Source organism: Hyperolius riggenbachi, chromosome 12 (assembly GCF_040937935.1).
Source record: "Hyperolius riggenbachi isolate aHypRig1 chromosome 12, aHypRig1.pri, whole genome shotgun sequence".
Classification (NCBI taxonomy): domain Eukaryota; kingdom Metazoa; phylum Chordata; class Amphibia; order Anura; family Hyperoliidae; genus Hyperolius; species Hyperolius riggenbachi.
In genome coordinates this window covers 115126543-115142778 of record NC_090657.1, presented here as the reverse complement: position 1 = coordinate 115142778, position 16236 = coordinate 115126543, and the positions used below count along the sequence as shown (strand labels likewise).

Here is a 16236-nt window from a genome sequence, read left to right as displayed (position 1 = left end):
TAAACTGTGGGAACCTACCTAACACCTATATTGCGGGGCACCTACCTAACTAACCTATACTGCAGGAACCTACCTAACTAACCTATACTGCGGGAACCTACCTAACTAACCTATACTGCGGGAACCTACCTAACTAACCTATACTGCGGGAACCTACCTAACTAACCTATACTGCGGGAACCTACCTAACTAACCTATACTGCGGGAACCTACCTAACTAACCTATACTGCGGGAACCTACCTAACTAACCTATACTGCGGGAACCTACCTAACTAACCTATACTGCGGGAACCTACCTAACTAACCTATACTGCGGGAACCTACCTAGCCAAGCTATACTGCGGGAACCTACCTAACTATCCTATACTGCGGGAACCTACCTATATTAACGTAAACTGCAGGAACCTACCTATCTAACCTATACTGGAGGAACCTACCTATCTAACCCATACTGGGGGAACCTACCTATCTAACCCATACTGAGGGAACCTACCTATCTAACCCATACTGGGGGAACCTACCTATCTAACCCGTACTGGGGGAACCTACCTATCTAACCCGTACTGGGGGAACCTACCTATCTAACCCATACTGGGGGAACCTACCCATCTAACCCATACTGGGGGAACCTACCCATCGAACCTATACTGCAGGAACCTACCTATCTAAACTATACTGGGGGCACCTAACTATCTAACCCATAATGGGGGAACCTACCTATCTAACCTATACTGGGGGAACCTACCTCACCTATACGGAGGGCACCTACCTATCTAACCCACACTGGTGGCAACTGTACGGGCTACCCTATACTGGAGGCACCTACGTAGCTAACCTGTACTGCGGGCACCTATGCCTGGCTCCATGGGGGGGGGGGGGGAGGAATTTTTACACCCTCGCCCTTGGTGAAATTTAGCCTAGAAACTGCCCTGGTCCTACCTGATCATGCACCTCCATTACTGTGCACCCAATGCTATGCACAATCTGGTTTTTCTTGTATTCCTGTATCGTCATATTGCTGTATGTCACCCCTAAATATTGTATGTAACCTAAACTAATGTCCAGCGTAATATGTTGGCGCTTTATAAATACAACAAATAAATAAGTGAAGAGAAGAGGTCTGTGATCCCCAAGGGCGCCATTGATTAGGCAAGACACACCGCTGCTACACTTAATTCATATACACGGGGGGTACGTGGGGGAAACACAGACACACACGGAGGACAGCCAGGGACACCCAGGACACCTGAGCATAGGTGGGGACAGAAACTTTGGGAGAACATTATAAGTCACTCCTGGAATATGGATGCACCAGGTTTAGTTCATATTTTTTTTTCTTCCCTGGTTTGTACCCTCTATACCTAGGTGCGTCATATTCTGGAGCGTCTTATACAGCAGAAAATACAGTATTTAAAGAATTATGAAAATAAGAACCCATTCATACTTTAGGTACAATTAGTTATTGTTCATATAATAACTAAAATTATGAACAAAAATAGTCTGGAAACAGTTCATCCCTATAATTTTAACACTTTAATGTACACAGTGAAGGATTTCCTGGTGGTCTAGTTGCAATGAATAAAGGAAAAAGATTGCATCAGCACGGTTTTAAAATGTAAACATTCTTTATTGCCAGACGTAGTTTTTACAAACTATCATTCCACAGCAGACGCGTCGGACCGGTCGGTCCTTAAAGGGAACCTGAAGCGAGGAGTATTATGTACAATAAACACATAATATAGCTGCAAATGAATATTACACACTAACCTCACCATCCGTTCCTCTCAGAAGCTCACCATTTTCTTCTTACAGTGATCCCTTCCGGTTCTGACAAGATTTTGTCAGAACTGAAATATATCAGTTGCTGTCAGTTATATATCAGTTGATGTCAGTTATAGCTGAGAGGACAACTGATGTGCCAGGTAATGTCCATGTTTCCCTATGGCTCAAGCGGGTGATGTTACAGTTGAACAGTGTGCTGACCAGGAAGCGGTTATGGGATAATGGCCATTTTCAAAACGGAGGACAAATAATTCCCTGGATCACAGTGGAAAAACAGGATGCAGGAGAGGAGAAAGAGATTGAGGAGTAGACTACATGGGAGGCAAGTATGACTTCTGTATGCTTATTTTGACTTTTAATTTTCAGTTCAGGTTTTTTTAAGCATAGCTAAGGGTAGCAGATGGACAAGAGGAAAAAAAAGGGGAAAGGGTGCTTAACCTCGAGGACTGCGGTGTTAAACCCCCTAATGACCAGGCCATTTTCTCTTAATTGGGCCACTGCAGCTTCAAGTCCTTGCTGCAGGACTGCACAACTCTGCACACAAGAGATTTCTGTTGGTGGGGTCTGATCGGTCCCCCAATGTTTATTTACAAATATTTTTCTTATTTTTTTTTGTTTGTTTTTTTTATTATTTTTCCCACCCTCCCTTCCTGCCAGCCTATCACAGCAGATTGCTCCTGTGTCCCCAGTGCAGCGCTGCTGTAGATCGCAGCGCTGTACAGAGTTATTAGATGGAGGTTCTGCCGTGTAACAGTCTCCGAGCAGCGATCACTGCTGGGAGACTGAAGGCGGAGCAGAGCTCCGTCATCCATGTGGAGATGCACGCGCATCAGCGCGCATGCTCTTCTGCAATCCCCATTCCAGGCCATTCACGCCAATCGGCATGGAGTGGTCCTGGGGCTGCCATGCTGCTCACGCCAATCGGCGCGGAGCAGTCATTAGGCAGTTAAAGGATACCCGAGGTGACATGATGAGATAGACATGGGTATGTCCAGTGCCAAGCAAACAAAATTATGCTGTGTTCCTTTTTTACTTTCTCTGCCTGAAAGAGTTAAATATCAGGTATGTAAGTGGCTGATTCAGTCCTGAATCAGACAGGAAGTGACTACAGTGTGACCCTCAATGATGAGAAATTCCAACTATAAAACATTTTCCTAGCAGAAAATGGCTTCTGAGAGCAGGAAACAGAAAAAAAGGGTCAATAGTTCATACATTTTAGTTCTGGCATACTTCAATGAATGTGTCATTGAGCAAAAACAATATTACAGTTAAAACGTACTATACTTTGGTTTCATTTTCTGTGACCCCTGGGGTCACGACACTGCTCTGCATCTCAGATCACAGAGCAGAGCAAGGGAGGCGGAGGAGTGGCCATGGAGGGCTGCCCAATGGCAGCTGGAGAAAGCTTTCAGGAACACCCCTGGTGGGTGTTTAGCAGGGAATACTTCTGGTGCGAAAGACGCCCCTACCCCTCAAGATTGGCGACAATCTAAATGTTGGCAATCTGTTTCCCATCTGCCCCTCCTACCCCGCCTCGGATTCACTTTAAGTAATGATAGCTATGTTCCACCTGGCACTGAGATCAGTAGGTGAGCGGGTCCCCAACTTAAAGATCCACTGGGCTTCTTTGGCCAAGAGTGTTTTGTAGGTGTGTTCACCTCTCACATGGAGATGAGCCCACTCAATACCTTCAAAGCAAAAGGCAGTCATACTGCCCCTATGAACTCTGGAAAAGTGCATAGCCACATTAGATACCTTATTTGGTAACCAAAATGTGTTCCTATAATGTTCTGTAATTCTCTGTCTGAGGGGTCTTTGGTGGTACATCTAACATATTACAACACACAACTCAAACACAAATTTAAAAGTGTTGCAACAGAAACAAACACTACTAGGACACATGTTTAATAACTAATGAAAATGACAAGTGGGTAAGAAAAAAAAACCCATCACAGCCAAAAGTAGTCTGCTTACATGTGCTTAAAGGGAACCTGTACTGGGTAAAAGTATCCTATACTATAAAACTCCTGTGTCGCTGTGTCCAGCGTTTGTCCCTGTTATTTGCAACTGAGCAGATGTGCAGTAACCGACATGGACAGCTGGATGGGACCAGGGAGCAAGGTGGGTGGGCGCGCGTCAGGTGCAGGCAGGAGCGTGCGGCGGGTGCGGGCGATTGGTGCAGGCACGCGCATGCACACTGGCGGCGGTAGAATAAAGAGCTAGAGCCCGTTTTTAAACGGGCTTGGGTCTACTAGTTTAAAATAAATACATGAGGTACAGTAACTTCAAATGAATATTAAATAGTTACCTTGCCATCAGTTCCTCTCAGAAGCTCACCATTTTCTTCTGACAATGATCCCTTCCAGTTCTGACAACATTTTGTCAGAACTGAAATATATCAGTTGCTGTCAGTTATACATCAGTTGCTGCCAGTTATAGCTGAGTGGACAACTGATGTGCCCGGTAATGTCCATATTTCCCTATGGCTATACTGACCAGGAAGCTGTTATGGGGTAATGGCCATTTTCAAAATGGACGACAGAGAATTCTCTTGATCACAGTGGACAAACAGGATGCGGGAGAGGAGAAAGAGATTGAGTAGACTACATGGGAGGTAAGTGTGACTTGTGTAGGTTTATTTTGACTTTTAATTTTCAGTTCAGGTTTTCTTTAAACTCCCTATAAAAAGATAGCCCTAGGTCACTTTCCTAAAGTGTTCAAATAGGAACCAATGGGCATTATTTATTAAGGTGCCTTAGGGCTAAAGAACACTAGGGAAATAATTGATCCCGTAAATTATTCATATCGGTCCCCTGCAGCTGCAATGTCCCGTGCCGTCCTCTTCCGATGCGCCGTTCTCTGCCACTGGCACCGGTTTAATTATTCGTCTAACTAGACGAATAGAAGTGTGGCTGCGCAGCCGTGGCCTGTGCGTCAGCAGGAACTTACTGCGCAGTACAGGAAAACTTCGTACCGCGTCTGCGCAGTAAGCTCCGCTGACGCGCATGGGAGTGTCCATGCAGCCGCACTTCTATTAGTCAAGTTAGATGAATAATTACACTGTGTCGGCAGTAGAGAATAGCGCATCGGAAGAGGACGGTGCAGGACATTCCAGCTGCAGGGGGCCAATAGAGGCCCCAGGTAAGTTTTTTTTTTTTTTTTAAAGGTCAACAGAACCCCTTTAAGGTTCCCTTTCAACTGTCTGTCGCAATCTCATTACTATGATTCCTGCAGCGGCACACATGATTAAAGGCGCCACTAGAGGATGTCATAGCAATGAGACTGCAACTGACTGGTTAAAGAGGATTCCATACTGCGCCCCGTGTCCAGAGCTCCAAGCCGCTGACAGACCAAGGGAGAGTGGCGTGAGGGGGCAGAGAGGCAGAGGCTGAGGCAGCAGCAGGTGAGAGAAGCATGGCTAGGCCACACCTGATTATACGTCATGGGCTGCCAATCGGTGTGCGCTCCATCACTTTAGTAGTACACAGTAGTTATACATGCCTCTCTGCTCTGGAGAAGGGACGGCAGCTCACAGCCCAAAAATTTGCATGCACAACAGTTCAGCTCCGCTGTGCCTACGTTGGGTGGGGGGGGGGGTTACAGTTTGGTAGTGACTCAAGCATAAGCCAAGACCCCCACTTTTGGCCACTTTTTGGAGACCAAAAACTCAGGTTATACTCAAGCAGTATATGCCAATATGAAAAACAAATCTGTGTGATCTGTTAATATGTTAAATATAATTTACCTACCTGTTCAAACTTCCACCCGTCAGACATGGTAGATACCATCTGTGTAAGCTCTTCCTCTTGACATTGCAACACTCTGTACACATGCTTCACGGGACCCTGATAAAAAGCAGTACATTTATTAACAATGCTTATTGCTAAATCAATTATATTACAGTGTGTATAAAAAGATAAGCATGCTCAGTTCTCATGCTAAATAAGCCTCGAACTGCACCCTGACTTATGGTAAAATGGCTTACTGAATAGGAACAGACAAGATTCGAACTCCAGTCTGCCCCAGAGTGCCATTAACCAGTACACTATCCAACCCCCATAGCTGACTTATATGATTTAACTCATAAAGCCCCCCACACACGCTCAACAGTGGTCTTTTATGCAGCACAATTAACAACTTTTGTTGTGATACAACCCAAAAAAAGTTGCTTGCTATTGTTCACATAACTGATAAGACATCAATCCAACTGTTGGATGAACAATGGATAATTGTGCTGCATAAAAGACCGCTGTTGAGCGGGTGTATGGGGCTTAAGATATCTCTTCTTATCCACTTATCTAATGAATTAGCTCTCCCTATAGTTTATGAAAAATAATAAGGTGAGATAATTCAAAAGAGGAGCTTTGTGAATCAACCCCACTGTGTCTTATCCTGTGTGTCTGAACATTAATCATGAATGTGTGCTCTGGCTGGAAATGGGAAACCACAGACAGGAGGTCTACAGAATTACTTAGGTAAGCAAAATCAGCCATGCATTATCACCACATTATTTAACCAGGATAATTTAGGATTTTTTTGGTACAGTAGAGTCCCTTTATAGTAAACTACAAGGGACAAGGCCAAGTAGTTTACTATATCAGAATTGGTCATACATTGTATATTCATACAGGCGCATGGCTGGGACCTGGACACTGAGTTTACCATAGTCAGACATTTACTATATCTGAATTTACTATAACGAGAATCTATATTATAAGCTCAGTTATCTTTACCTGCATGGAAGGTGCTACAAAAAACAGGGAGAGAAAGGAGACTGCCCTCTTAAAACACCAAATTGACAGGCACAATTAGATTCAAAATACAAAAAAATATATATATCTTTATCGAAATACTGACCACAATAGTTGATAAAAAAAAAAAAAAAAAAAGTGATCCATCCGGTGTCCAAAAATGTAGATATATTTTTCGGACCATAAAACACATTTTTATCCCCCCCCCCCAAAGACGGGGGGGAAAAAATCCCTGCGTCTTATGGTCCGGAGGTCACTTTTTTTTTGCATTGTCCTGTGTCCTCCCATTCCTCTGCCTCTGCCCCCATGCCCTCCCTTGGTGTGTCCTTCTTCCCCCAATCTATGCCCCCATGTCCGGCGTCCTCTTTGCCCCCATCTATACCCCTGTGTTCCCCTTTGAGCTGTCCATGTGTCCGGTGTAGTAATTCCCCCCCCCCCCAATTTATGCCTCGTGTCCCCCTTTGCCCTGTCCCCCCCCCAGTAGATGACATACATATCATAGCAATTAGCGTGAAGGCGCGGCAGGAGTTGGGTCCCACGACGAGGAGCAGAGCGATCCAGCGAGGCCTTCCACGTGCAGGCAGCGACTGCAGCTTGACAGGACACCGTGTGGCCAATCCTGTGCAAGAATTGCAGCAAAGTCGTCCAATCACCGCCGCCTGCTATTCTGAAGGACTCGATGGATTACTCTGCTCCTTGTCGCGGGACCCAACTCCTGCCGCTCCTTCACGCTGATTGCTACGGTAAGTATGTCACCTACTGGGGGGACACAGGGCAAAGGGTGACACGAGGCATAGATGAGGGAAAGAAGGACACCAAACACGGGGACAGCACAAAGGGGGGCACAGAGACATGGATGGCTGCAAGGACACGTAGGCATAGATGGGGCAAGGACACTGAACACAGGGACAGCACAAAGGGGGACACAGAGGCATAGATGGGGCAAGGAGGACACCGGACACAGGAACAGCGCAAAGGGGGACACAGTGACATAGATGGGGGCACGGAGGACATGGGAGCATAGATGGGGCAAGAAGGACACTGGACACGGAGGCATAGATGGGGGGCAAAGATGAGGGCAAAGAGGACACCTGACACGGTGATACAGAGGCATAGATAGAGGCAAGGAGAACACGGGGACAGGGAAAAGGGGTCCATAATTTGTCCATTTTCAAGCTACATATCTTTGCACAAAAATTTACAGAATCCTGCAGGAACTCAGAAATATTTGCACGTCATTGATCATACCTAATGTTCACATAGAGTGGTGGACAACACTACACTGCTTTGCTGCTGCTACTAATGCTCCTCATGCCTAGTGCTACATGTGAATAGGCCCTAATGAATCTGATCCACTGAATTCATCCAATGCTGTGTGGGTTCAATGTTGTTGTTTTTTTAACTTGTGAGACACAGCTTTATAGATGGCCAGTGAGATTCTAACAATTCTGTCTTGCATGCACATTTCATATAAGTTATATGTAGTTTGACAATGGGCCAATCAAAATTGTGAGGAAGTACATTTAAGTAACCCAGTTACTGATATAGCTTGGCCTAATACTAACTAACCAGGGCTCCACAGCTTACCTGCTCCCTTCAACTAGTGCTTAACCACTTAAGCCCTCACTCGTTTTCACTTTATGAATCCGAGCAATGTTCACCTCCCATTCATTAGCCTATAACTTTATCACTACTTGGCACAATGAACTGAATAATATCTTGCTTTTTCCGCCACCAATTAGGCTTTCTTTGGGGGGTACATTTTGCTAAGAGCTACTTTACTGTAAATGCATTTTAACAGTAAGAATAAGAAAAAAAACTGAAAAAATTCATTTCTCAGTTTTCGGCCATTATAGTTTTAAAATAATACATGCCTCCATAATTTCATCTTTACATAGATATTTAAAAAGGTTAGACCCTTAGATAAATATGTGTGTTTTTTTTATTATTGTAATGGTTTTTTTTATTAAACATTTTATGTGAGTATTTTTGGGAGGGTGGGATGTAAATAGTGTTTGATTTGGGGAAATATATGTGTATTGTAATTTTTTTTTACTTCAGATGTAGTTGTACTTTTTGGCCACAAGGTGGCAACCTTGAGTTTGTTTACATGACGTCACTAAGCGTACAATGTACGCTTAGAGGGTAAGCGTACAATGTACGCTTAGAGGGACATAGGAGGCAGAAAAAGCGAAGCTTCCGAGAGAAGCTGTCACTTTTTCTGCAGGGTAGAGGAATCAGTGATCGGACACCATGGCCCGATTCATTGATTCCTGGGCTAATGAATCCGCGGCCGGGAGCGTGTGTGCACGATCGGCCGCGGGAGCGCACATGTCCTCCTTGACGTTTTTTTACGTCAAGGAGGACAAAGTGGTTAATCTCTCTATTAGACAATTCACTATACAAGGCCACCTTTCTAAATGTGTCATGGTGTTATCATGTATTGTCTTGTAACTGTGGCAAATGAAGAGTAAAAAAAACACAGGGACACCGGGAGCCCTTATGGTGTATTACAGGGGTGACCACACTTTTTCGGCTTGCGAGCTACTTTAAAATTTGCTGAGGCCAGGAGATCTACCAACGTCTCAAATGCTAAGAACGCCCCCCGCGTAGGTAAGCCAGGTATATGTGCCTGCAGGGTAGGTTAGCCAGATATATAACCATGCGCTGGAGGGAATCCCCTACCAGTTAAGCAAAATTGCAATGAACAATGGTTCCCCACTTCACTCACTCACTACACACCATACCTTCACACATACCATAGAAGGGCCCTTCTAAAAAACTGACAAAAAATAAAATGGAAATAAAATTAGGAATACAAGGATCCTAATAAAAAACCTGTCCCAATAATCTCATGTACCATAAAAGAATGCCTTGCATCAAGGCGGAGTCCGTCCTAGTGGACTTCTTATGACAGCGTCCTGTTTTGGAAGTTCCTAGTCAAAAGATAGGACCAAGTTATACACCAGGAGGATTATTCACTTACAGTTCACCACAAGTGTTTCCGCGTTGCCCTTGTACCTCTATCGGTAATCCTGGCCTCCACCGTAGGAACGGAGTCTTCCACTGTCTGGCCGCTCACTCGATACACTCCACGCTAGCCCCCGAGTGCGACATACGTCACTTCCGTGTATAGGATACAGTGACCCGCTCGCCGCACTTCCGCTTAGCCAATTCAAGCTCGTGCTGGTTAACGTGGGTGACGTCACCACTCTAAAAGGACCTCTGGAACTTTGTTTACAGGTGACCGCTATGCGCTTCCACGGTACACCTCTAGCCAGGTATATGTGCCTGCAGCGTAGGTTAGCCAGGTATATGTGCCTGCAGCGTAGGTTAGACAGGTATATGTGTCAGTATAGGTTAGTCAGGTATATGTGCCTGCAGCGTAGGTTAGCCAGGTATATGTGCCTGCAGCGTAGGTAAGCCAGGTATATGTGCCTGCAGCGTAGGTTAGCAAGGTATATGTGTCAGTATAGGTTAGCCAAGTATATGTGCCTGCAGCGTAGGTTAGCCAGGCATATGTGTCAGTATAGGTTAGCCAGGTATATGTGCCTGCAGCGTAGGTTAGCCAGGTATATGTGTCAGTATAGGTTAGCCAGGTATATGTGCCTGCAGCACAGGTTAGCCAGGTATGTGTCAGTATAGGTTAGCCAGGTATATGTATGGACAGGGGACAGGGATAAAGGGAAATAAGGGAACGTTGGTAGTAATAATATGCATCACCTTTCCCAGTGAGGATAAGTGTCCTGAACTATATTTGTGTTACAAAATTCTTTTAAACAAAGAGCTCGTGAGGACACAGCGGTGTATGCAAATGAAAAACCACTTTATTAGCTATACATGAAAGTGAGACCAATCAGACAATACACAACGGAGCTATAAAAGCAACAGCGCTGTTGTCATTAAAACCATAGCTGTCAATCAAACCATACTGACACACCTACCCATGCACACACACCAAAGCACTGGGGTACCCCATGAGCAGCAAAAAAGGCAGTCCACCTGTAAAAAGCTTAAGCGAGTGGCAAATGACACTGACAAAAGGAGGGGAGAGCAGCACAAAAAGCAGATGTCAGAAGCAGCTTGTCCAGTATCATCCAAACAGACGTAGTAGAGTCTCATTCAAGTGAACCGGCATGCCCGATACTTTACATTCACTCAACCAGTGGTTATACTCACGACCTCCTGAGTGTCCGTCATGAGCAATACGCCTCCAAGCTTCGCCTGGCTATATGATGCCAGCCGCTCAGGCAGGCTGCAAATACTGTAATCCAAAGGGGGCCCCCCTGCTCTTGAGTTGTGTTCCGGCGTGAGACCAAGTACCGCTGCAGATCCAGCTCCTTCCGCTGGAGCACCGGTGCAACACGTGTGCGCCTTGTCATCTAGCGCATCTCGTCAGCCTCCGCTGTGCACAGTTCACCAAGTGCCCGGGGATCAGACAGCACAGCCGTCTCGTGCTCAGCCTTTCTCCCCAGGAGGGTAGGATGCTTCCGGCGTGAGACGCCGATCTCCACGCGCCGCAGCGGGATTCCCAGCACGTCACCGCCTCTGGGTAGGGGGTCAGCAGGCTGGATGGCAGCAACCAATCGCCTACTAGTTTCGCTTGGCGTCACCAAGCTTCATCAGGGCGCCAGGTATATGTGCCTGCAGCGTAGGTTAGCCAGGTATGTATCAGTATAGGTTAGCCAGGTATATGTGTCAGTATAGGTTAGCCAGGTATATGTGCCTGCAGCGTAGGTTAGCCAGGTATGTGTCAGTATAGGTTAGCCAGGTATGTGTCAGTATAGGTTAGCCAGGTATATGTCAGTATAGGTTAGCCGGGTATATGTGTCTGCAACGTAGGTTAGCCAGGTATGTGTCGGTATAGGAGGTAGTGGCTACCTCAATCCGGCGGCTGAGGGTCCTGGACTCCTGGAACCATCTGGCGGGCTAAAGCCGCTGGCCAATAAGGTTGCAGGGGAGGAGAGAGGCAGCGTGGCCGCTACGTCATGGCTGGGGCGGCGCCAGGCACGTTACAAGCACGCACGCTGCCCGCCGCCACCCCCAGCCATGACGTAGCGGCCACGCCGCCTCTCTCCTCGCCGCTTCTCCTCCCCTGCATCCTTATTGGCCAGCGGCCGGTAGCTAAAAATGCTGAGCTTCCGGCCGCAACTTTTAACGAGACGCGATCTACCGAGAAGGCGGTCGCGATCTACCGGTACATCGCGATCGACCTATTGGGCAGCCCTGGTGTATTATCTCTGGGTAAATAGCCAAAAATAAGAGTAATATTACTCACACGAATAGGTTGCTTACAGAGGCAACCACTCAGCTGGGCGTGTGGGGAAAACTCATCCCCACTCGGTCTTACCTAGGGTCGGTCACTACTCCTTAGAAAAATCTTCACTCCAATCGTGCCGTGAAGGCCAGGATATAGAAAAAGTAGGAGGCGCCCTTGTGTCTGGATATGCGTTCAAATATATATACATACACACACACACACACACACATACACAAAGATGTTCGCCTACCTTATACAAGGAGACTTCCAATTTTGTAAAGTTGAAGTGCTTGTTATCAATAAAATAATCGTATCCTTTACAAAATTGGAAGTCTCCTTTTATAAGGTAGGCGAACAACGTTATCATATATATATATATATATATATATAATTTTTTTTTATTTATTTCATATTTTTTGTCCAATGCATATCCAGACACAAGGGCGCCTTCTACTTTATCTACATCCTCATTTATTGTCTTGCCCTTCCATCATACTCCACCCTCCTTGAGTACCAAGTGACCATGTATTAATTTAGTCACCCTTGTTTGTAACTGTTATGTATGAGAAACTATACTGGTGATCCATTAATCTATAATAATGATAATAAAAACATATGTTCAAGTCCAACAAACTATGTACTTACCTGCGAAGTTCGGTTCTCATTATCTCTAATCCGCTCCTTTACTAGCCGAACTAGTGAGGCAATGTTGTAAAACTCAGCTTCTTCTAACACTCCTGTATTTACAAAAAAAAAATTGTTACAGCATATAAAGAATAACTGACCTATTGCATCAAGTGAGAAAAAAAAAAGCACCAGAAGAACAATTTGGAAGTTAGCTAATGCAAGCGTATGAGTAAGCAGTCTTTAAATCATCATTATTATAGAGGCTTATTTATAAAATATTCATATTGCACAATTATATAACTAGTTTACATTATCTAAGGATGCGACCCTTGAGCTGGCAGTCAGAATGCTTCCAAAACTCTGCATTTCGATATGCATATCAGAAATGTGTATCCGAATGCTAGGATCAGCATATCTGAGAGCAGTGACAGTCAGATCTCAGAGTGAACCTCAGCTCATCAGTGTCAGGAACCGGCACCAGGGTAAGCCTGCAGAGACCGTTCCTGACTGGGGGTTTTCTTGTTTTGACCAGATCGAGAGGGGAAGCAGCCTTATTCAAGCTAACACAAGGCTGTCACCCCTCAACAACACTTCACTCTGCCACCACTAGCTGCTGCTAGACACTTCGGCAATTCCCACTATGCTATAGAGTGGCCTGCACTCAGTCCAGCATTTTTGTATGTGGGTCAGCTTTGCTCTTAGGCCAAAATACAGGAACGCCACACACACACACACACACACACACACACACACACACACACACACACACACACACACACACACACACACACACACACACACACACACACACACACACACACACACACACACACACACACACACACACACACACACGGTGTACAAACCGAGCATCCAATCAGACACCGAACTTGTAACAAATTACACTGCAGTCTCCCTCTAGGAATGCGAGCTCTGCTTAGTAAATCAGAAATCAGGCTTATTAAATAAAGATTTAATATTCCAAAAAGTGGAACAGTGCAGAAAGAAATATATACAAAAAACATAGTAAAAACTACAAAGGCACACAATAGTCTGCAAAATAAAAACGGGAATCAAACAGAAATGGAACTTTTAGCAGCACAAAGGTCCAACTTGGTCGTGGAAGGACACGGTTCAGATTGGATCAGGGACCTCTCTAGCTCAGTGCTACCTTCAGGAGAAGTCCTGCTCTGACTCCTCTATGCTAACTTTTATAGGGAGATTTGTAGCCCGAGGCCACTCAATGTTCAGATCCGGAAATAATCCAATTACCCCAGATTGTGACATCACCGTTCGCAGAGACCTCTGTAAAATCCTTGCTTGCTGTGATATGCAAATTCCAAAGGTTTCCTGTTCCCATTTGAACCTTCCAGACAGTCCAATTGTATATTGGGACAACAGGTGGCTGTATACAGACTTCAAAGCAATGCACCCACATCAGACTGTCACAGACAAATGGCTGCCAATTAGCAGCTTCCTTCATCTTAGTAGGCTGTAGTTTCCAGAGGAAACGGAATGCAAATGTAATTTACATTGACATACAGTAAATCAAATTAGCAGCTTCCTTCATCCTAGTAGCCTGTAATTTTTAAAGGAAATGGAATGCAAATGCAACTTACACTGCGAGTCAAACAGAAAATGGAATTACCACAGATGAGAGCTAAACAAAAATGATGAGAGTTAAACAAAAATGGCTATTATATACAACATCACAATCAGACCTTTATTTTTTTTACACGGACTTGTATTTGTTTGTAAAATACCTTGTGTTTAAAAAAGGCAGTATTAGTCTAAGCAGCCAGCAGTGAAATAGAAAGGGCTCATACACACTAACTTTTTGCGCAGCTGATTTTACCGCGATTAGTGCGGTAAAATCACTGGACACTCTCGCAATTCCCTACGTTCGCAATCAGTGCTTGTTTAAAGAGAATCTGTATTGTTAAAATCACACAAAAGTAAACATACCAGTGCGTTAGGGGACATCTCCTATTACCCTCTGTCACAATTTCGCCGCTCCCCGTCGCATTAAAAGTGGTTAAAAACAGTTTTAAAAAGTTTGTTTATAAACAAACAAAATGGCCACCAAAACAGGAAGTAGGTTGATGTACAGTATGTCCACACATAGAAAATACATCCATACATAAGCAGGCTGTATACAGCCTTCCTTTTGAATCTCAAGAGACCATTTGTGTGTTTCTTTCCCCCTGCATCTCTCATGCACTGAAGTTTAAGGCTGCTCTTTTCTTCCTGCAAACAGCTTTGCCCTTGTCTGTAATTCCTCACTATGTGAAAGCCCAGCCAGCTCAGAGGACGATTTATCCAGCTTGTAAAAGATAAGAGAGAAGAGAGAAGCTGCTCTAATCTAAATAACACACAGGCAGTGTGCAGAGAGGGGCCTGGAAGGGGGAGTTCATAGCAGAACCACAACACTGAAGAACTTGGCAGCCTTCCAGACACAGGCTGACAAGTCTGACAAGAGAGAGATAAGTTGATTTATTACAGAGACTGTGATAGCAGAAAGTGCTGCAGTAAGCCAGAACACATTAGAATAGCTTTTGGAACTTGTAGGATGATAAAAAGCAGGATGCAATTTTTGTTACGGAGTCTCTTTAAGCACTGTACCGTGATCACTTGAGAATCGTTGCAAAATGCTGCATGCAACACAGTTCGCAATTGCCATTAATCGCAGAACGCCTGTGATCGGTGGCAATCGCGGCAGTGAGATCACTGCCATATAGTTATAATTGCTCTACCGCTTTGGCGATTAACAGGAATCACCCACTAATCTCCCTTGTGAGAACAAGCCCCAAGTCTGTCGGAACTGAGGTTCATATATGACCCTGAAGTGAGAGGGATATAGAGGCTCACATATTTTGTTTTTAAACAAAGCCTACTGCCTCCCTGTCCTGCTGATCGAATACCTTAAAGGATAACTCAGACCTATTCTGTAATGGAGTGCGTGCGTCTCACCTCCCGTGGCCCGGCATCTGCCTCCGTTCATCTAAAAAATGTCCCAGTTCTAAGCAGTGGTCAGAGGGGTCAGCGCAGCCACAGCACGTCCGCGGGAGTACGCGTGCACTCCCGCGGATAGACGTAGGTGGCGCATGCGGGCACAGGTGCTCAAGCAGACATACTGCGCACGCATGCAGTATGTCCGGGTCAGAGGGCACACTTGCCGGCTATGTTTTTCCACGGGAGTACGCATGCAACATACTGGGGCTGCGCAAACCACTGCTTAGAGCCGGGACCTTTTTTTAAAACAAAGAAGGCAGAGGCCAGGCCACAGAAGGTGCAGTAAGCCTATGCACGCACGCACGCACGCACACACACACACTTACAGAATAATTGCTAAAAAATTGCAGAAAATTCAAATTATGGAATCTAATTCCATACTGTATACTGTACAGAGAATGACACTTATTGCCACACTGGGCTGAACCCGTGACAGACTATAACAAACACCATGGCCAAGAGTTGTGCAGCAGACCAGAGTGTGTACAGTGGCCCAATGACTATCCCTAAAGATCTGGCATGTTGGAACTTTAGCTATGCCTAAGCATGACCCAACGGCATTGTTCTTGGCACCTTCCCATTCGCTGGAAGCAGCTAAGTCAGAATGACTCGTTGTCCCTTCACCCCCGAGCATCGCAACAGAGGCGTCATCAGCCAAAGGCGAGAGTGCACTAACAACACTGTACAGAAGTGTCATCAGCCTTTGCACACGATGCTTTTTGCTATGCAAGGTGGCGCAGAGAAATGATAAGCATGTGTAATGGAGAAGTTTCTGGTGGTGGAAGCAGCGAGAACAATGCTAT

The 16236-nt window shown here is 45.3% G+C and overlaps 1 protein-coding gene across 1 annotated transcript in view; it reads right to left on the bottom strand.

The window, feature by feature from the left end:
• KCTD2 (potassium channel tetramerization domain containing 2) overlaps window positions 1–16236 on the bottom strand; it is a 105902-nt gene that overhangs the window by 38152 nt on the left and 51514 nt on the right. The window contains exons 3-4 of the mRNA XM_068264285.1: window positions 12440–12531; window positions 5533–5628 (exon numbers count right to left, since the gene is read on the bottom strand). Of these exons, the coding sequence (XP_068120386.1) occupies window positions 5533–5628; window positions 12440–12531 (188 nt within the window). The remainder of the gene's footprint in view (window positions 1–5532; window positions 5629–12439; window positions 12532–16236) is intronic.